This window comes from Phacochoerus africanus, chromosome 2 (assembly GCF_016906955.1).
Source record: "Phacochoerus africanus isolate WHEZ1 chromosome 2, ROS_Pafr_v1, whole genome shotgun sequence".
Lineage (NCBI taxonomy): Eukaryota > Metazoa > Chordata > Mammalia > Artiodactyla > Suidae > Phacochoerus > Phacochoerus africanus.
Genome location: NC_062545.1, coordinates 236,327,327 through 236,349,070, shown reverse-complemented (window position 1 = coordinate 236,349,070; position 21,744 = coordinate 236,327,327). Strand labels below are relative to the sequence as shown.

General features: G+C 42.4%; 1 protein-coding gene across 6 annotated transcripts in view; it reads left to right on the top strand.

Annotated features, from left to right (window-relative positions):
• The window catches only part of LOC125120087 (transducin-like enhancer protein 1), a 92,345-nt gene that overhangs the window by 36,955 nt on the left and 33,646 nt on the right, over positions 1–21,744 (top strand). For 3 of the 6 annotated variants that reach the window (XM_047767824.1, XM_047767822.1, XM_047767826.1), the window contains 2 exons: positions 8,528–8,732; positions 9,471–9,487. The exons of 1 other annotated variant lie outside the window; for it this stretch is intronic. In XM_047767824.1, coding sequence (XP_047623780.1) covers positions 8,528–8,732; positions 9,471–9,487 — 222 coding nt within the window. The remainder of the gene's footprint in view (positions 1–8,527; positions 8,733–9,470; positions 9,488–21,744) is intronic. 2 more of the 6 variants (XM_047767825.1, XM_047767823.1) reach the window with 1 other exon arrangement.

Here is a 21,744-nt window from a genome sequence, read left to right as displayed (position 1 = left end):
TATGATTTTTACTTGGATTTCTTAGAAGTCATTATAATATTTTCCCTCTTTTTAGTGGGAGAAAAAATTTCTTCAGAATAGAAAGTAGAGTATCTTGTTTTAGAAATTAGATCTATGCAGTTTTTAAAATTAATGTGATTTACTTTATCATTACTTTATCATTCACCCGCTTAAAAGCACACAACTCACACTGTATAGCACTCCTTTGCCCAATATTCTGTGATAATCTATATGGAAGGAGAACCTGAAAGGGAATGGATATGTGTATATGTTTGGCTGAGTCACTTTGCTGTACAGCAGACATTATCACAACATTGTAAATTAACTCTATTTAATAAAACTTAAACAAAATAAAGCATACAACTCACAGGTTTTTAGTATATTCACAGACTTGCACAGCCATTACTGCTAATTTGAGAACATTTTTATCACTCCAAAAAGAAACCCATATTAGCAGTCAAACCTCCTGCCCCCTCCTCTCAAACCCCTGGCAACTGCTAATCTTCCTATCTCTCTGGAGTTGCCTGTTCTGAACATTTCATATAAATGGCATCAAATAATATGTGTCCTTTGGTGTCTGGCTTATTTCACTTGGTATAATGTTTTCAGGGTTTATTCACATTGCAGCAAGTATTTCAGTCCTTCTTTTTGATCAGTATTCCATTGCATCAATATACCACATTTGTTTTGTTTTGTTTTTTAATTATTTTTTAATGACTGCACCTGCCACATGGAAGTTCCTGGGCTAGGGGTTGAATTGGAACTGCAGCCACCGTCCTACTCGACAGCCATAGCAACACCAGATCCCAGATGCACCTGTGACCTGTTGACCTACACCACAGCTCACGGCAGTGCTGGACCCTTAACCCACTGAGCGAGGCCAGGGATCGAACCCACAATCTCATGGTTCCTAGTCAGATTTGTTAACCACTGCGCCACGATGGGAACTCCCTTGTTTTGTTTTTTAAGTTCTGCACCCACAGCATATGAAGTTCCCAGGCTGGGGGTCAAATCAGAGCTGCAGCTGCCAGCCTACACCACAGCCACAGCAACACAAGATCTGAGCTGCATCTGCAACCTATACCACAGCTCACAGCAACACCGGATCCTTCTGCCCACTGAGCAAGGCCAGGGATCAAAGTAGTCAGGTTTGTGACAGCTGAGCCACCATGTGAACTCCTGCATTTTTTTATCCATTCATCAGTTGATGGTCATTTAAGTTATTTCCACCTTTTGGCTATTAGGAATGATATTGCTGTGAACATTTGCATACATACTTTTGTGTGGACATGTTTTCTTTTATCTGGTTATTTACATCTAGGAATGGAATCTCTGAGTCGTTTGGTCACTTTGTTTAACATTTTGCACAACCAGTGGCTCTCCCATGTTACGTTCCCCTTAGCAGGGGCTGAGAATGCCAGTTTCTCTTCTTATCCAGCACTTACTGTCCATTGTTTGGATTCTAGCTGTCCTAGTGGGTGTCCTCTGCTGCTTCGTTTGTGGTTTTAATTTGTGTGTCTCTAATGGCTGGTGATGCTGAGCATCTTTTCATTGAAACCATCCGTGGTTTTGCAAGTGGATCTACCTAAGTAAACATGGTTAAAACCTAGTCTAATTCAGGCCTTTACGTCACAACCAAAACAGGCATCCTGAGCAGGTGGGGATGAATAAGTCAGGGTGATGATGCAGCATGAGTGGGCCTATGTGGGTTAGGTGAAATTCAGAAGGAGGAAAGAGGAGTTTAGATGCTTTTCAGAATTGGTGGCCTTCATCCTGGTGCCTGCCTACGCACAGCCCATCCACTTTGCTTCTGTGTGTCGTTTTCTGTGCACTTCCCCGATGAGATGGGGTCTTTTTGGTGGATTTATTTTTTATTTATTTCTTTATTGTCCTCAAGTGGCTTGAGAATTCTTGGCCCCAGCAAGCAGTTTCTGCCTGTTTATCACCCTTGTCTCTCTCCACACGAGAGGCCATCCACACAATGGGAGGTTTTCCGATAACTCCTGTAGTCGTGTCCTTGATGTTTCTGCTGCCACACAGCTCGTCCCCACTCTTCCCGCTTGTTTATTGTAGCGTACCAGTTTTCTTTTTCTGTACTCTCCCCAGATAAGAACTGAGTGTTTTAAAGAACAGAGGAAATAGCAGAAATCAAGGAAGAGCAATTTGGAGAGAACTGTCAACAAATGCTACTTTTTACTTTTTTCCCCCTCTCCATTTAAAAGTATTTAAATATCAAGTGCTATGAATGTCACGTAAGGTCATGCTTTTAGCATTAGAGATGCTATTTTGGGGCATGGTTTTAGTTCTCGTTGGGTTGAGTTGTGATCTGTGTGACATAGTTTTCCCAAAGGTTAGATAAAGTGGGTTAAATTTCAGAAATTCCAGTTGATTCAGTGGTGGGTGATAAGGACCTTGGCATCTAGTGGGCATGAGGGGGATGTTGGCCTTCGTTTTTATTCTGGGTGTCCTTTCCACTTATATAGGCTGCTCTTTGGTGGTAAACCATGTGCTCCACCTGTTTTAGAAACAAAAATGTAGAAACCACTGCCCTATTATATTAGAGCTCTGAATAAATAGCAAAGTCAGGTTCATTATAGCAACATAATTGACCCAGTCTGCGCTAGGTAAAAATGTGAATTAAAATTCTAAATGCATGGCTGTTGTTTGACATGGATGAGGTTATTTTATTCCTTGTGGGTTTTCAGTATCATTAACTCAGGGTTTGGTGTTTGTTTTACTTGTCTCATTCTCAGCCTCTTCGAATTGTTGAGGTAAGAACAAATGCGTTTATTTCCTTATCCCTCAACCTGAACTTTTGCCAGATCACCTTTGAGGCAGCAGATCAGTATGTAAAAGTTCCCGGTGTAGCTCTTTCCCAAATTGTTTTGTAAAATAATGAAGTTTTTGTTTGTTTTATTTTGAATTGTTAGTGGGGTCAACATTGGGAAGAAGATGCTCAGTCAGTTTTTTGAATTTTTTTTGTCTTTTTTTTTTGTCTTTTTTTGTTGTTGTTGTTGTTGTTGCTATTTCTTGGGCCGCTCCGGCGGCATATGGAGGTTCCCAGGCTAGGGGTTGAATCGGAGCTGTAGCCACCGGCCTAAGCCAGAGCCACAGCAATGCAGGATCCGAGCCACGTCTGCAACCTACACCACAGCTCACGGCAACGCCGGATCCTTAACCCACTGAGCAAGGGCAGGGACCAAACCCGCAACCTCATGGTTCCTAGTCGGATTCGTTAACCACTGCGCCACGACGGGATCTCCAGTTTTTTGAATTTTAACAAGGTACTTGATGGGGAAGGGACAATGAAGAGTCGAATATTGAAAAGTACTTTTTAATTTTTTTTTTTGGTCTTTTTTTGTCATTTCTAGGGCCGCACCCACAGCCTACGGAGGTTCCCAGGCTAGGGGTCTAATCAGAGCTGTGGCCTCCAGCCTATGCCACAGCCACAGCAACCCGGGATCTGAGCCTCGCCTGCGACTTACACCACAGCTCACGGCAATGCCGGATCCTTAACCCATTGATCAAGGCCAGGGATCAAAGCTGCAACCTCATGGTTCCTAGTTGGATTTGTTAACCACTGAGCCACGACAGGAACTCCCCGAAAAGTATTTTTTTTTATGGCTGCACTCGCAGCGTATGGAAGTTCTTGGACCAGGGATTGAATCTGAGCCACAGCTATGACCTATGCCAGAGCTGCAGCAATGCCAGATCCTTAACCCACTGCACTTGGCCAGGGATCACACCTGTACCTCTGCAGTGGCCTGAGCCACTGAAGTGAGATTCTTAACCCACTGCACCACAGCTGGAACTCCCTTGAAAAGTATTTCTGGGAATATTTTTCATTTTTTTGTTTGTTTGGGTTTTTTTTTTTTTTTTGCTTCTCAGTGCTATACCTGCAGCATATGGAAGTTCTCAGGCTAGGGGTCAAATTGGAGGTATAGCTGCCATCTGGGAGTATTTTTAAGCAACACTTTGGCAAGTCCTTTGGCGTATAAGAACATGGGTTCTAATACAATGGGACAGAATTCCAGCTTAGATGTAGACCAAAATCTGTCAGCCTCAGCACTGTTGACATTCTGGGCTTGCTCATTCTCTGTCCTGGGGGTTGTCCTGTGTGCATTGTAGGGTGTTTAACAGCATACCTGCCTCTACCCATTAAATGCCAGTAGCACTTCTCCTCCTCTTTCCCTCCTAGTTGTGACAATTGTAAATGTCTCTTGATGTTGCTAGATGTCCCTGGGTTGGGGAAAGGGGTGTCGCAGTTGCTTTCTTTGAGTCTAGGTTGATACATACTGCCACAAACCACCACTGTTCATCAAAAAGGCCTTTTCTGATAGCTTCATGAACTATTTTGCTTTTGTGTTCTGTGGTATATAAATCTATGAGCATTAACTTTAAAAAAAAAAGTTTTCTAGGATTTCCCATTGTGGCTCAGTGGTACTGAACCTGACTAGGATACATGAGGACAAGGGTTTGATGCCCAGCCTTGCTCAGTGGGTTAAGGATCCAGTGTTGCTGTGAGCTGTGGTGTAGGTCGCAGATGCAGCTCGGATCCTGCGTTGCTGTGGCTCTGGCGTAGGCCGACACCTGTAGCTCTGATTCAACCCCTAACCTGGGAACATCCATAAGCCACAGGTGCGGCCCTTAAAAATGGCAAAAAAAAAAAAAAAGTTTACTAATTGGTACAAGCTAATGAATGGGTAGAAGGTTGAATTTTCCCAGCCTTGCTGTCATGAAACATTTTATAGTTTCTGCAGTGCTATGGACAGGTTTGGATCTGTGGAGGACTGATGCATGTAGAGTCTGCTCATCGGCAGAGCCGTTAGGTTTTTTGAGGTGTTGCTGGCTATATAACAGCGGCAGGATCTCTTGTCCTAAGGTGCATTTTTAAAGTAGCATTCATATTTCTTTGGTGAAGGTGATGGGTACAAGATTGACACATGGGGCAACCCCTGTGGAGTCAGTTGTTTCAGTCTTCTGTATGTGGGCCCTCTATTCATTTTAGAAAATATTTTATCTGCTGAGAGAAGCCAGAGCTCTCTCGGTTTAGGCTTGATTCTTCATTGGCTTCCTTGGAAGAGAGGGAGAGCAAAAGGTATTTTCCTTTCTCCAATTCAGGGAATTGGGAAGTGGGGACTGGAGAGATGGCACCTTGTGAATTGTAAATCTTTTGAACAAATCCTCATCTGTCACTGCTGATGAGACCACATCGTGAAGATGATTTTATTTCCCCGTAAATGTCTGGTGGTGAAGGGTGGACTGTCTCTGGGTGTGCATTCTTGCAAGAGTGTCTCCTTACCAGGGAAGGGAGAAACACGAGGTCTTTTTGGTGGAGAAAGACATCGCCCTTGTCCTTCCCTTTGCTTGAGAACACTAGGTCTGTAACAGACTCCTTGTGAACAAGGCGCTCTGGGGCCATAGGATTTCTCCTGTTTCAGGGAACAAAAGGTTTGCAGTCATTGCTTTGGCTGTGAGCCCCACGGCAAGCCACTCATCTGTGAAATGGGAGCTGTGATGCCCACCCTCCCTCCCTCCGGTGTTCTGAGCTGAGGCCAGGTAGTGAAGCTACAAATATTACCTGGGAGCACTGCCTGGCAGGCTAAAGAAGTCGCATGTCAGGCAGCACTATCCACGTTTTCTGGGTCTATAGCATCTTCATAGCTGATTCATCCTGTCAATACTTAGTTAACACTCCTCTCATTCTGATAGGATTTTGCTTTTTTAAAAAAGGAGGAAGAAGGAGCTTTCAAGATGGCTAAGCTAAGGATGGAAGAACCCAATTGGCTCTAATAATAGACAGTGAGCTATCTCTTCAAGGGGCCTGGAAAGCTAGAGCAGGGTAGCAGTGGGTGTTACCCATGGCCAGTTAGGCTGTTGGATAGCCCTGTTGAGAGCTCTTTGCCTAAATGTTGGGTTTCTCTCTTCACGCCTGCTTCACAGGTGTGGCAAATCCCTTTTATTTTATAAGCTCAGTGTTTCTTTTCAACAGTACATCAGAGAATGCTTTCCTGTTCCTCTTTCTAAAAACCATCCTGGGTTTGGCAGAAAATCAGCTCTCTTCCAGCATATCCCAATATCACCTGAGACTGCCTTGGCTCTGACATAAATAATCCCAGGTCTGGAGTCATCTTCTGAGGACTCCATTGGCAGGGGGATGGGACTAGATGTGAGGAAGGGTGGATAGGGTGGTATCCTCCACCATGTAGTTAAATTCCTTCCCCTGCTTAGCCTCTCTCATCTTGGTTTAATCAGTGCCGTGCTTAATTACCCCGCTGCACCCACTTGTGTATGCATCACTGCCTTTCCCCAACCCTGAAGCCGGACATAGCTCTTACTCTCAGAGTAATGATAGTAATCGCTGGTAGGGCAGACCTGTTCCTCATCCTTCTCCAAGCACATTTCTTATGGCAGGTGTCTAGTTCCTAATTAAGTGCTAATGAGCATGCCTAGTGGACCGTGATGCCACTGCCAGCTCCTTCAGTTTTATGTCTGGCTATTGCTGAGCTCTTAAAAGGTGACAGAGCAAGAATTAGTGTCTCTGGGATGACAGGAAGGTGATGTTATGCGAAAGGAAATTGTTATTATGATCGTAAGTGGAGAATGAGTAGTTTATAAATACTTTCCAAGAATACTCTTGATGCTGCTCGCTCTGACCTCACCTTCTTTTCCATTTTCTCCTCTAATTAGAACTATACTCTCTTCAGAAGGAATGGAAGTTTAAAGAGAAGGTTGGCGCCTAAAGATTTTTTAAAAGATACTAGGTTGAAAATCTACTGTAAAATGAGTGTGGACACTGATGTCTGCCTTTTACGTGCTGTTTTCTCTTGCTCTTAAGGGCCAGAAGCATGTTTAAGATTCAATTAAAGATCAGTGGTCGGTGTGGAAATCACCCACACGCTGGTGTGAAGATCTAATATATATCATGCAAGGGGGTGATAAATAAAACGAGTAATTGAGTCCCAGAGAAGTGAGCACAAATCAGAATCTTAAGAATTTCCTAACATTACACCTTAGAAATTGAGCTTTAATCGTTTTTACTGTCTCATCAAAAACGAGTTTTATGTTGGACAGCTGAAACGTGGCCAGATTTATGGTCCAGGGATACTTTTTCTTGGATACTTTTTCATTTCCGACAACTTGTCTTAAATATAATATATGAGCGCAACAATGCTTTTTGATGTGAACAGATTTACAAGGTCTGCAATGGGTTAAACCACAGAGGAGACGGCATTTGGGAAGGGAACTCGGTCATCGTGGTTGGAGTCCCACATGGCTGGTGAGAGCGTTCTCGGCAAGGTTCTTGGCCTCTGCATCCCGATGGTTTCCTCTGTGACGTGGAAGGGGGTGGGTTTGGGGCATGGAGCTCAGGAGAAAAGAGGGGATAAAAAGTTTTGCCAGGAAGGTTTCTTCCAGCTGTGGCTTGCATGGCTCCCTGAGGCCTCCGTGTGTGTGTGGTACAGTGACTAGTGCACAGCCATGGGGCTCCTTCTTCCTGTGTTGACTCCACTCCCCTCCCACCTGGTGGGAGACACTCAAGGCTTTGAGCCCTGGTTCCTTCTGTGAAATGGGAGTAACAGTACTCCCTCAGTTCTGTGAGGGCTCCATAAGGTTGAGGACGCACAAGTGGAAGAGGGATGCTAGTTCTTCCTGCCTTCCAAGTTCTGTTAATGAAAGATAATCTCTAGGAGTTCCCGTTGTGGCTCAGTGGTTAACAAACCCGTCTAGCAACCATGAGGACGTAGGTTCAATCCCTGGCCTCCATCAGTGGGTTAAGGATCCGGTGTTGCCATGAGCTGTGGTGTAGGTTGCAGACTTGGCTTGGATCCTGCATTGCTGTGGCTGTGGCATAGAGAGGCAATTGTAGCTCCACTTTGACCCCTAGCTTGGGAACTTCCATATGCCACAGGTATGGCCCTCAAAAGCAAAAAAAAAAAAAAAAAAGGAAGAAAGAAAGAATGCTGGGGTGAATCGGAGTCACTGAGTTACTGGTGACTGGTTGAAAATAAAGTTACTGTGTTGTAGGATGCGTATCTGTGCCTCTCCCATTTTCACCTTTCTGAAATCAGGATTCGTCTTACATCGGTGACATTTTAGATTCAGTGACACACTGCATTTCATTCCTGGAGGCGCTTAGAGATGGAACTGACTAACTTATCTAGACTTGCTCATAATCCACAGCTTCACTCTCGGGGGGTGAGTTAGGCAGAATGTGACAATGTCACTCTGAGGATTATATTTTGAGATGATGATATGATAGCAGGTAACTGAGCAGATGAAAGCTTTTGATGGACTGAAAGTGCTAACCACATCTTTTTTTCTCCCTCTTCTCCCTCTGTCTCTCTTCGTTCCCTTGGTGTATGTATGTGTGTGGGTGTGTGGGTGTGTGTGTGTGTCCAACCTCCTGGTCTGTGTCTTCCATCCTCTCACGTCATGTCGTCATGTCTACTTTCACCCCCGGATGCCGCTCCCCTCCCCCACTCTCCCCTCCTTCCTCTCCCCCTCTCACCACCACCACCACGGACAGCAGCAGCAGTTGCAAGCCCAGCATCTTTCTCACGGCCACGGACCTCCAGTGCCCCTCACCCCTCACCCTTCGGGACTTCAGCCTCCTGGAATCCCACCCCTCGGCGGCAGTGCCGGCCTCCTGGCGCTGTCTAGTGCTCTGAGTGGGCAGTCTCACTTGGCAATTAAAGATGACAAGAAGCACCACGATGCAGAGCACCACAGAGGTGAGAGGCCGGGCAAGCCAGATTAGGACCTTGTCCTAACACTCTTACAGTGCTGCAAAGTTTGTGCACCGCTAAAGAGAGCCCCAACCCATACAGAGAGCAAACAATGAGCTAAGAGGAACTGTCGCAAAGCTTGGCCACTGAAACACAGTTCACCCTGGAGGTTTTCAGGGTTTAACGTGGGCATCTGTAGATTTCTCGATCTCTTTAGATTGCAGGCATCTTGACATCTTGGCAACTGCCTCGTTAATGCCAGTGGCCTGTACCATATTATGGAAAACTGTTAACTGCTTAATTGGGTAATTTTCAAAGAAAGTAATGTTGTTAAATGGGGCGAAATAAGAAGTTAAATTTGAAAGTGAATGTGTTCAAATGAAAGGTTTGATAATTGCATCTGTTACTACTTAGTTTCATAGGCTTTAATTCTAGTATGCATTAAATATTGGGCAAAATTGCACTTGACTAATTTTTTGAAAAAAAAAGTAATTTATTCTGTCAAGAAATTTTTAAAAAATAGGCTTTTGTGTATGGTTAAGCTGTAAATCTTATGTTTACAAAATACTGTAATTTTCAGGAAATCACTGTATTAGGAATGTGCAATGACTTATATAAATAAAAGCCATTTTTAAAACTGTTTGGGGCTTGTGTTCTAATTATTCCCCCCTTTTTTTTATTTCTGTTCTTGCCTCTGTGTCTGAACGGGCATGTCTGTGCGTTTCTTGGTAACCTCGGGAGCAGACAGAGAACCGGGCACAGTAAGTACCCTGACGCCTGCTGCACATAAACGCGTCTCCCTCCCACCCCCACCCCCGCAGTGCACCCCCAGCTGCCCTTCTTTAACACAGCCACAGACCACGTACATTCTCCTGTCCCTTAGCTACTGTTGTGTTTTGTTTTCTTTTTCTTTCTTCTTCTTTTTTAATATGACTGTTCCCCACCCCCACCCCGCTCCCCATCCTTTTTATAAAACTTCCATCAAGTGAGAGGGACATGATTTGGAGACAAAGCTGTTTGCTGTGATGATTATTGACCTGAAAATACAGTTTGATCCCTATGTGCCACAGACCCATTTAAAAAATATGTTTATCATTGCACTTTGAGTCCAGGTGTGCCTGTAGTTCAATAGAGGATTAATTTTTTTTTATCTTAGTCAAGTCTACAGGCAAGAGGTCACAATCCATATGTGAAATTGGTATGTTATTTCTACCTAAACTTTTCCTTATGCTCTGCAGAGCATCTTAGTTGCTAGGTTTCTATATCTAGTTTTCTTTTCATAAATGTCCTTGAAGTGTGAACTTGAACTTTATTTTAGTCCAAAGAACTGGGTGTCTGAGTCAGCTCTCAAAAACAAGGAAATTCAGAATTCGGGGCTCTGTGTTTATCGAGTTCATTTTTCACCGGCCTAAATCTTACCCATCTTATGTAATGTACGTTTGACCTATACACAGATCTACCAGTTATTTGTGGGGACAGCTACTCTCTCTAAAATGGATTCAAACGTTGTGGAGCAAATAGAGTGAGGAATTGGCCCCTTTTCAACTAAGATAACTTGTAATTTTTGTCTCCTTTTCTTTCTTTCTGAACAAATGTCAGTATTTCGATCATCTTTAATCTAAATATGGTTAGAAAATGGGATACTGAATTTTTAAATCATTCTGATACTTTTTTACAAGTTTGGGGGCAGATATGTAAATCTTTGCAATTCAAAATTCTAAGTTGTCTTTGGAAAATGTTGGGAGGAGAAAAGGGGGAGAAAAAATTGGAGTTAGGGATTAAAATATCCTACTCACAGACCTGAGTAAATTGATATATGGAGGTGACCTTTCTGGTTTGCTGCCTCAGTGGCCCCATAGACTGTCATCTTATGTTAAAAACCCTAGCCCTGGACTAGAGAACAGAGATGGCAGAAGATGATAATGGGTGTGCCCAGGGCCTTTAGTCTGCTGCTTGTTTTAATTTTATCAAATTTATTCTAGGTTTGAGACTTTAGTTCAACTTTTTGTTCTCAGTACTACTGTTTGACGTTAAGTCACTGTGTATTTATGGAGTGTTCACTGTATATAAGTTAATGTAGGAAAGGCATCTATAGTAAGGGAAATGTGGGCATATGTGTCACAAACCCTTTCTCAAAGGACCAAGGAAAAGCAACAAAAATACTAGAAGATACAAGACTATAGGAAGTTTCAGCAAGAGTTCTAGGCAGTTGTGGAAGGGATACCAAGTGTGTGCCTCTCTGAAATGCCACTGGCAGGAATGAGTAGAATTTGTACTGTTAAGCTTGTGGAGACATTTTTCCATAACTCGGTGTGTTTGTGTTTCTGAGTATATTAATAATCTCCTCTTTGAGACTGGAGGAAGGGAGGGTGGGATGGACGAAGGAGGATGAACTGTACCCTTCAGGAAGTACAAAATAGTTCTTGAATTTTAGGCTATGGATTTTTTTTAAGTCCAGCGGTTAGTAAGTCTGTGTTGACCTAGTAGTCAGTGAACTTTCAAGTCAAAATGTCATAAATACATTGCTGAAACCAATCTATAAAATGATATAAAATACATGGTTACTTAATGTGTTATTTCCATGTCTCCTTTTACACACCAAATTTTTGGCACGTCTTAATGATTATGTCGATGCATATTTTCCTAGTAAGTATATATACTGAGTTTCCTGCCACATTATTGCAGAAAACGCATGGTGATGATATGAAATGGGGGAACTGCACTAATTTGTAACCCAAACACTTAAATCAGTCTATTGAGAGGAATTAAATTGTTCACTGTCCATATAAGTGGGAGTTTGCTACAGTTATATAGAATTAATGAGCTCTTCCAACTTTGTGTAAAATTAAATAGGAGACACAGTGGGTAAAGAAATGTGTACTGTCAGCACCCAAAATATTAGAGTGCTTATCTATTTAGTGAAAAGGTTTGAATTAAGAAGTTGAATTTTACTTGACAGGTAAAAAATGATTGCTCTGTACTGCTGTGTTTTGTTTTCATTCAGTGGGGTTAAGTGCAGTCATTACAGGGCAGTGATTTTCAAACCTTATGGTCTCAGAATCTTTATACCCTCAAAGTTATTGATGGCCCCACAGAACTTTTGTATATGTGGGTCATGTATTATGAAAATTTTCTGGGTTAGAAATAAAGCAGATTTTAAGATTACTTAAACAGATAAAGAGCTACTTAATTATCTTAAATCACATTTTTAATGAAAAATAATTTTATCCAAATTAAAAAAAATGTGATGGGAAGAGTAGCTTTTTTTTTGTTTTTTGGGGTTTTTTTTTTTTTTGCACATTTGTAAATGTCTTTAGTACCTGACTTAAAAGAGGGTAGCTGAATTCTCATCAGTTTCTGCATTCTCTCTGTTGCCATACATTGTTTTAAGTCTTGGAAGAAAATCTGCCCACAAAGAGAGACCCTCAGGGTCCTTGGGCAAAACTCTGAGAATCTCTGCCGTAAATCCATAAATAAGTCCGAGAAGTTATGAAAAATTCTAGGCTGGCATATAGTCTTTATTTTTTCTTCCGGTATTCTTTCTCTGTTGACTAAACGTATTTTTTATATCAAGTACGAAAACAGGGGACTTAGGTAGATCTAGAGGGAATGTGAGTGTGTGTGAATTTTTATGGGAATCTAAAGCTGGTTCATGGATAGTTTAGATAGTTTATATTTATTTATTTTTAGTGACGGATTATTCCATTTGCTCATTTAAGGTTTTATGGTGGGAAAGCAAATGAACCTTAATGGAAAACCCAGGAAATGAAAGTACTAAGAACAGAGTGAAAATACGGACACTATTTTTAAGTTTCTTATTTCTGAAAGGGGTGAATGATAAAGCTATTAACTTTTGAGATTGTATTTTGCTCTTTGGCTGTTCGTTTCAAATTAAGATTTGACGACTGTTTTTCTAATTGGTGAGCTTTTTAATTTTTTTCCTAACGTAAGCCTACTTATCAGAGTACTACTTCTCAGCTAAGAAATGAACTAACAAGAGCCTTTATTTCTTCAGGAGTAATAAAAACTTTAGATATTCCAGTTAATTTAAAGGTGAATTGCACTAAATTTGAAGGGAATGTCCTTTAAATATGTCTGCTTGAAAAACCTGGAGTTAGAGAACTGACAAGGAGTTGCATGGCTTTTAAGAAGATAGGATAGAATATATGTTTAAATACTCATTCATTTCACATGTATTTATTGAGCACTTACTATGTGTCAGGCACTGGTGGAGGCGCTGTGTATATTTGCTGCCATTTTGCAGTGATACCTTTTAATGTCAAAGTCAGATTATCTGTTGAATGAAAAACACTGAAATACCTCACTCATGAGATCATTATTTCGTACATTTGGGAAAGGGAGGAGACATGAGAGGGTTGTCTGGGAGAAACTCCAGAACAGGGACGGTCTGTAGTCTTGGGCGGGTTCCTACGTGGACTTGAGAAAGTCCTGGAACCCCTGTAAAATTGTATGCAGAGTATTGTGGGTCAGTGCTCTTGCACAATGCTGGGGAAAGATCATAACTTTCATTAAAGTTTCCTGGCCCAGAAAAGTCTAAGCACTTTTTATCTACTTTAGTGGTCAAAAGGGTGTGTCACTATCATTTTCTCAGTGACCCCAAGGGCAAGGGGGGTTGGATTGCTTGTGGTCATGGAGTTAATTAACATCAATGCAGTAGAGATTTAGATCGTATCTTTCTGAGGAACTCTGTTTCTCCTCTGTAACGGACCTCTAGAATGATCATGTTCACATTTAGAATATATTTAAAAGTCGTTATGGGAGTTCCCACTGTGGCGCAGTGGGTTAATAAGGATCCAGTGTTGCCATAGCTGTGGTGTGTACATCGCAGCTGCAGCTTGGGATTCAGTCCATGGCCCGGGAGCTTCCATATGCCACAGGTGCCTCCAAAGAAAATAAAAGTAAAGAAGTTAAGACAACTATCACTTTATTTATGCTGTGCTACTTGACTAGTTAACTGGCAGAGGAAGGACCAGATCCTAGTTATGAACCACCCATCATTTCACTTTTTCTCAGATGACCTTCCGCAATATAGGGGGCAAGGAAGAAATAAGGTGTGAGCGTTGCTTTGGGGAGTACTTTACTCTTGGCCTTTTTACAAAATGTATTTTTCAACATCACAATGTCTCCCAGTGGTTCTTTAGGGCTATGACAGCATGGATTTGGGGGTGAGGGAGGAGGTGATAGAAAGAACATAGGTTTTGGACAAAGGCAGACCCCAGTGGGATTGTGGCTGCACCAACAAGAATTCTCATCCTTTTGAACCTTCTCTTCTATAAAATGGTCATGCCTCAGATGGTGTGGCTTTAGGGACCATACATGGGAAGTCCTCAGATATATCACAGCAAGCCTTTAGGAATATCCTTCCCACTTCTACCTTCAGGGTAACCAGACAACAGTAAATGCATCATTAGTCACCTCAGCATAGTTATTTGTGGTTTCCTTCCCCTTTTAAACAAGGCATGAGGCTCTTCTGGAGATGAGGGCCCATGTGACTGGGTGGCTGGTCCTCATGAGTCTCATGATAACTCATGTTCATCAAGGGGAAACAGGGACTAGGAGGAGGTGTTTTCACCTAAATGTTTATCAGGTTATCTTGACCTGACTTATGTCAAGGAATTGCCTGGAAGCCAAGGATAAAACTGAGATGAGTCCCACCTGACATCTCAAAATACTAAGGCACAGTGGGAAACACTGTTTTCTTAAGCAGTGGCTTCAGTAGTTTTTCTTCTGGCAGAGTTTAAGATGCTGTGCTTAAGAGAAACATCCACTGGGAAGACTAGTGTCATTGCCACGAGAAAGGTGAAGGAAGGAAATCCCTGGCGGTTTCTCGCTGGTCAGGAGTGGTGTCCCTGGCGGTTTCTCGCTGGTCAGGAGTGGTGTGTACCTGTGCCAGGTGGGAGTGTGTGCTCACTGCTGGGTGTTGGACATGAGTGACTGAAGAAAAGTTCAGGTCTCACTGTGAGCTCAGCGATCATAGGGCATCTTTAAACAAAAAAAACTGGTAGAGGCTAATTTCTCCCTCCAAAACCTTTTTTAGGCTTCACTTTATGTTCCATAATTAGAAAACTTAATGCCTGACTTTTGGAGCAGATTTTAAGAACATATTTTTCCACTTAGGCCCCATGATCATTTTCAGCATTCCCTCTAGGATATAGTAAGCAATGAACTTTGTATCTTGGTCTTTCCGATGAAGAGAGGTGAATGTGAGGGCTGTCAGACATCCAAACACCACAGTCAAGTCCTGATGCAGCGCTTTCTAGTTTGAGGGGCTTTTCTTGCAGTGGAAGCACCTCTTCAGGGGCTGGAGAATGAAGAGGGACAGGAACAGCTAAGAGCGTGTCAAATATGCTTTTAAAAAAGGTTTGAAGTACAGATTTGATTTTTGCTGTGACCAAGGAATGAGGCGAATGAAGGTGTTATGAGGTCACTTAAAAATTATTTTTAGGAGTTCCCACTGTGGTGCAACTGGATCGCCAGCAACTTGGGAGTGCTGGGATGCAGGTTTGATCCCTGGCCCGCCCACAGTGGATTAAGGATCCAGTGTTGCTTAGGACTGCAGCTCAGATCTGATCCCTGGCCCAGAAACTCCATATGCCACAGGGCGGCCAAAAAAGAAAAAGAAAAAATATTTCTATAATAAATTTTTGTTGGTTTTACTTCGTTTTTGTCTGGAGCAGGAAGGTGGAAGGGCAAGCTGTGGATAGAGGGAGTGATGCTAAAGGAATTGCCTGGTTTAGCACTTCTTCCAGCTCCAATACTCACTGGGTCTTATGTGGCTATGGCCACGTTTCATTCTGAGAGCCCTCCTGAGTCACCACTCTGCATCCAACAGTGCCGAGTTCCTAGACTGAGGTGCAAGTACACACAGTTTTTTGTGTTTTTTGGTCCCCCCGCCCCCTCGCCCATATTTAGCCCTTAAACCATATGAAAAATAGACTTGTACCCTTTAGACTCACTTCACCGCTTGGGCTTCCGAGATGCGATTTCCACATTTCCACACATCTCCACTTGCCTCCACTTTTCACCCTTGACAGGTGGGGAATCCCGTTAGTTTTATGGGTTAAAAATGCATTTGTCGAAGTGTCAGGCAGAACATGCGAATGACCAACTGGACTGCAGCACCAAGTCCCACACAGGGTGATGGCTTAATTGGGACCAGGTGCGGATGGGAAGGTACACAGATGTGATGGGGTGCGTCGCTACCTAATTGTTTTAATGTTCACCGAGAAGTTAATTGTCAGTGTAGAGTGCGCTAGCAAATTAGGTTCCCACCGCCGTGGTGTAACTGAGGATAAATGAGGTGTCATGAGTTTCCAATCTGTACCTCTGACACAAACACTTTTCCTGTGAGGAGGAGACCGTCCCCAGGGGAGTCAGCATGGCAGCTGAAGAAATCTGTTTGAATAATGTGCATTATTTTCACATTAGGCAAGGCCATCTAGCTTTTGCTCTCTCCATGAGTGGGTTTTCTTTTCACATTTGCTGCTGGTGGCTTCCAGGTTTAGGCTTGGTTGGCAGAAGAATTGCTTTGAGGTCTCAGGATAGTTGAAGGAAACATGAAGGCTCTTATAAAGTGTTCTGGTAGCACTGACGATGTAAATTCGCATTCTTTTGTACATTCTGGAGTTTACCTTTTGAAAACACCTCAGTATACATGCACAACCATTCCTGTTAAATTGCTCAAGAAAAGTAAAATTCTTGGAACAAGGCTGTAAAGACTGCTTTTTATTCATATGGAAGCAGCTGAGTCTCCCTATCTTGGTCTTATGTGGGTGGGTATTCAGAACATGAAATAGAATTATCATTGTCTAGAACTGTCAGAATAAAGGCAACACAACGTCCAAATCTTGGTGTTTTCTTTTGATTTGACCGACTGCTCCTTGAAGTGCAAAAGGCCATTCTGCTGACATTGTAAGTTCTTATATGAAGGTTCAATACTAGTGTTTGGATGTTTATTTTTGCTTTATTTTAAGAGAATGTATTGTCCACTTCTGCCCACTAGGTTCAAACACTACCGCCTTTAGTTAACTTGTGCCCCCTCAGCTACAGCAGGGAATGGCTCTGGTGTGTGTTTTTATAAAACGTGGTTCACCCAATTGGGAAATTTGTGCTCTGGATCTGACCACTCAAGGAGTGCACACTGATTGCAATATTGCAAGACCTCCTACGTTTCCTTTGCTCTTCTGAGTAGCTTTTTTGCTCACTCTCATAATGTTTCTTAATCATCACATCACTGGTAGTGTGAGAGAGAAGTGACCAGAAGCACAGGGTAATTGTAGTGAACCATTTGCCTGTTAGTGAAGATGCTCACTGAGGTCTTTGGTTCTCAAACAGTTCCAGATTTTAGGAGGGAGAAGTCCCTTCTCATGGTTCATACATTTTCTCTGTTCTTACACCTCATGTACTCATTTCATGTGCAGTCTCTTTAAAGATGGAGAGGAAAGCATGCCAGTTGGGCTGACGGGTCTTTTAGACACTCTGTCTCTGGCACTGAACATTCTGGGGGATCTTGTTTTCTTTAGAGACTTGTCCAGTCTGCCTCTCTTTATCGTTTGACTTGGCTCTCAAGTCAACTTGAGTGTGTGCAACTTGTAAGGTGCAGAAAATCATCATGGTTTGCAAATTTTAGCTTGTTTTGAAAACATAATGTGTTTTTAGATCTTGATTTGCTCAGACTTTTAATATTCCCCGTGGGCTGTATAAAACTTCTATTTTGAGTTCTTGCAGAAGACATAAGGTAAATAAGATGATTTTGTTTGGTTCTTAAAAATTTTAAACAAAGGAAAACTTACATACAGTCTAGAAATCCTGGTTCTCGGAACATTTGTAGTAGAAGTCTGCCCAATAATTACAGTGTTTGAAAAATTCTGGCAGATAATTAAATTTTACCAGCTGCAAGGTGAAATAAAACATCTTGGCTAGAATTAGAATTCCTTGGCTAGAGTTAGAGTATATCAGTCAGTGTGGTAACACTAGTTCCCATGCTGATTAAAAACTCTGATTCACAGTTAAATATTTATTTGGCAAATAAATATTTGAAAAGTGAATTTTACTTGATGAATGCTGTTTGGTAGATAAATATCTTTCAAAATATGGACTGTGGGAAGAGAAGCCTGCAACAGCAAATAGGTCTTTGGAACCACTATTCGCAGTGGTTGACGTGGCATGAAACTGGTGTTGTGGGTTCCTGGCTTTTTTTTTGTTCTATGTCAGGGTCTTATTTAGTGTGAATCTTGGTTTATGAGTGGAAAGCTAGGAATTTGGGGATATTTTCAGGTCATTTAAAAATAGGCTGTAAAAGGTCGTTGTTGTTTTTTATAATGTGTTCACAGTTTTGTTATGGTGGGCATATAACCAAGTAAATCAGGGCGTGCGTGTGTGTATATGTGAGTTTGTGTGTCTGTGATCAGGAGGTGAGGGGAATCAGAAAGCATGTCTTAGGCATTATTATGTCACATTAAAATTGAGCTTAACAGTGCAATAGGTTAAGTACGGAGCCAGTGTGACTTTTAAGTGAGAAGTATTTATGGGGCAAGTATTTGGGTACTAGTGTTTGATGTACATAAACCAAGTTTGAAAACCACTCTTGTGGGAACAGATTTGTGGTTGTCAAGGGCAAGAGGGGTGGGGGAGGGTTGGATTGGGAGTTTCGGATTAGCAGATGCAAATTATTATATATAGAATGGGTAAACAACAAGGTCCTACTGTATAGCTCAGGGAACTATATTCAGTATCCTGTGATAAACCATAATGGAAAGGAATATGAAAAAGAATGTATTTGTATAACTGAGGCACTTTGCTGTATAGCAGAAATAAACCTTGTAAAGCAAATTTTATTTTACTTCAATAATTTTTTTTTAAAAAATCACTTCTGGGAGTGGAGGCACTTTGACTTAATGGTTAGTGCTTTTTGACTTTCAGCAAATCGCCTCCCCACTCTGTTCATCTTCTAGATAAAATGAAGTGGATGAAAAGGATGAGTATGTGTTAAGGTTGCTTTGGCCTCTTCAGAGGCTTGGTTCTAATTATCTTGTGTGTTTAGAAAGCATAACTTTTTCAGTAACTTAAAGCGAAGCGTCCTCAGTTTTATTCTTTTGCAAACACTCTTCTTAAATATTGGCTAAATATTAAATTTTAACGTTAAGCATGATTCTGTCTTATCCTCGTTCAAATCTGACAAATCAAGATAGAACCCTAGATTTTAAAGGATCCAAAGGATATTCAGTCAGTACCCAGGTATAAGTTCTTCATTCTTAAAATATGTGTAAAATGGCTCAGAATGACCATCAGAATGACTGTATTCCACTTCTGAGCCCTGAGGAACATAAGATGGTACATGAGGACAAAACACAGCCTGTGGGAAGAAGACTTAGGTATCATGAGACATTCAAGAATGTGATCATGAAGTCACTTTGGGGTTTCTAGGGAGCAAATGAGGGAACAGTGAAGATGAGGGTCACTTAGGTAGTAGTTAACCAAAACTGTTGTTGCCAACGGTGAGTGAAATTCATTAAGCTGAAACTGTTTGCTTAAATCAAGAACAACAGTAAAAGCAATGTCAGGGCTGGAAAATGTCAGGGGCAGTTACAAGCAGCAAACGGGGTTCGTGGGAACAAGGGGGAAAGAAAGTGGTTCCTTGGGCTGCATTATGCGTGAGGCACCCCCTGGCTCCAGACCATGGCTCTCCCAGGCCTTGGCAGCCCACACTCTTTCCTGCCTTGTTTTGAATCAGTTTTACAGCATCAAAGGTATGATGAGACCTTTTGTTTCATAACTTGACTCAGTCTTCCATCTGAATGGAGCCAATTTTCAGATAAGCAGGGGTGCTAATTACCAGCCCAGTCCAAATTTAGAGAAATTTCGAAGCTTTTCAAAACCCTTTCAGTTGATGGGCCTCACTTAAGCAGCTCAAGCAGGAATTTAACGTTTAACTTGGAGATGGCAGAGACCTCAAAGTGTGACAGGCTTACAGGTCCAGACGGAGAAATGTTACTGTTTCTAACAAATTGCATTGTTCCTAAGAGGTGTGTCATTTACTTTTATGTTCATAATGCCAGTTGACATTTTAAAAAAATCCGATTATTGGAGTTCCCGTCGTGGCACAGTGGTTAGCAAATCCGACTAGGAACCATGAGGTTGCAGTTTCGATCCCTGCCCTTGCTCAGTGGGTTAACAATCCGGCGTTGCCATGAGCTGTGGTGTAGGTTGCAGATGCGGCTTGGATCCTGAGTTGCTGTGGCTCTGGCGTAGGCCGGTGGCTACAGCTCCAATTAGACCCCTAGTCTGGGAACCTCCATGTGCCGAGGGAGTGGCCCAAGAAATAGAAAAAAGACAAAAAAAAAAAAATCCGATTATTAAAAAGCTCTCTTTGATTGACTCAGTGGTATGGATGCCTAGTGCTCTTTTCAGCAGGAGGGCTACACAGGGGGCCTCAGGGAAATTGCAGTGGTATGTTCTGCTGGGTACCTGGGTAGATGTCAAGTTGAGTGGGTAGGATACGGACCTGCCCTTAATGCATCTGGTCTGAGTCTGGAGGTGGAAACTTTGGGGCTGATAGAATCTAGAACATAGACAGGTGTGTTTGGACACTTTTCCCAAGTGCATGCCAGATGCTGCTCCCCTCCCCAGCATGTTAGCACTGGGTCAGAGGGCTTAGTTTTCAGCAGACATTTACCAAGGTAATTAGTTCAGGGGTCCCGCCAGCTCACCTTTCAGCCCCACATTGTGCTAGAGACATTTTTCTGAGCTTCTCCATATTGAATTGCATTGGACCCTGCCCCCTGCTTTTATGTAGTAAGCCTCCTGGCATTTGTGGAGCTTGAATGGTCATGAATGAAAGCTCAGCTCCAATCAGAGGCAGCCTCTGAAGTGGGCAAGGAGGCATCAGAAGGGCTTCTGGTTCCCACTTTTGATTTCCTCCTGCATGTGGTTGAGCTGAGAATGTTCCCATGGTGGGGTCCACGGTTGTCACGGGGGAGTTTTGAGAACCAGACTCCTGGCTGATGTGCTCAGGCAGGTTAGGAATGAAGACCCATCCGAGGCCTCTAAAACTGTACCATTAAAAATTTGCTCCTGGTGCCTACTGTTGCCTTAGAGGTGGTCTAACTTAAAAGATTTCCTTCAATTTTAAATAGTGGCAGAGAAAGGTAACATCATTGTCTGTTGGCCCTGGACATCGCTGCCTTAGTTCTCCAAATGTCTTTCAGAAATTGGGGTTATCTGGGCTTTGAGAAAGGAAGTTTTGCACAGCTCGTTCAGCATTGTTCAAGGCAGTAACACATCACTGAACAAATTGCCCCCTTGCATATGCTAATCATGCACTTAAAAGAACTCTTTGTAACTTGTTCTGATGCTTTAGCTGGAGGGGAGGTGGGAATTGAAGGGATGTCAGATTGTGTCATGTGACCCTCAAATATCTAAAATGCCTGTTTTCCTTGGGTCAACAGTTCATACTCAGCGCATGTGAATGAAAGTATCCTGTGTGGTTTGTGGAAAAGATTAGTCCTTGTTCCTGCTTTTGTATGTGGGAGCTGGCCTGCTGGAATTCCTGCTTTGGGTCTTAAATTTCAGGACTCTTGGCAAGGAACACCAAATCTTATTTTCAACAATAAATTAAAAGAATTCAAAAGAGTTCCTTCATTGTTGCTGTGGAAAATGTGATTTGCCTTTTCGGAAGCCATGCTGTTAATCCCACCCGTTCTCTTTGTGTCTTTTCAGAGAGGCACACATTGACTCTTATAACCACAGAATATGTCTAATAGAGTGATCTCAGGGTTTTTGCTTATAGGCCATTCATATTTCTGACCAGGAAGTCTCGGTGGGAAAGAATAAAAACACAGCCACATATAAACAGCAAGCTCCCATTTCTCTAACGACAAACAGAACAGAAGAACTTTTTAAGTGAGTAGGGCCTGCAGGCTCCACCAGGCTTTGGATGGTGTGATTACATAGTCATGGTCTCCCTTTTAAGTGCTTAAGTCTCTATAAATGTTTGCTA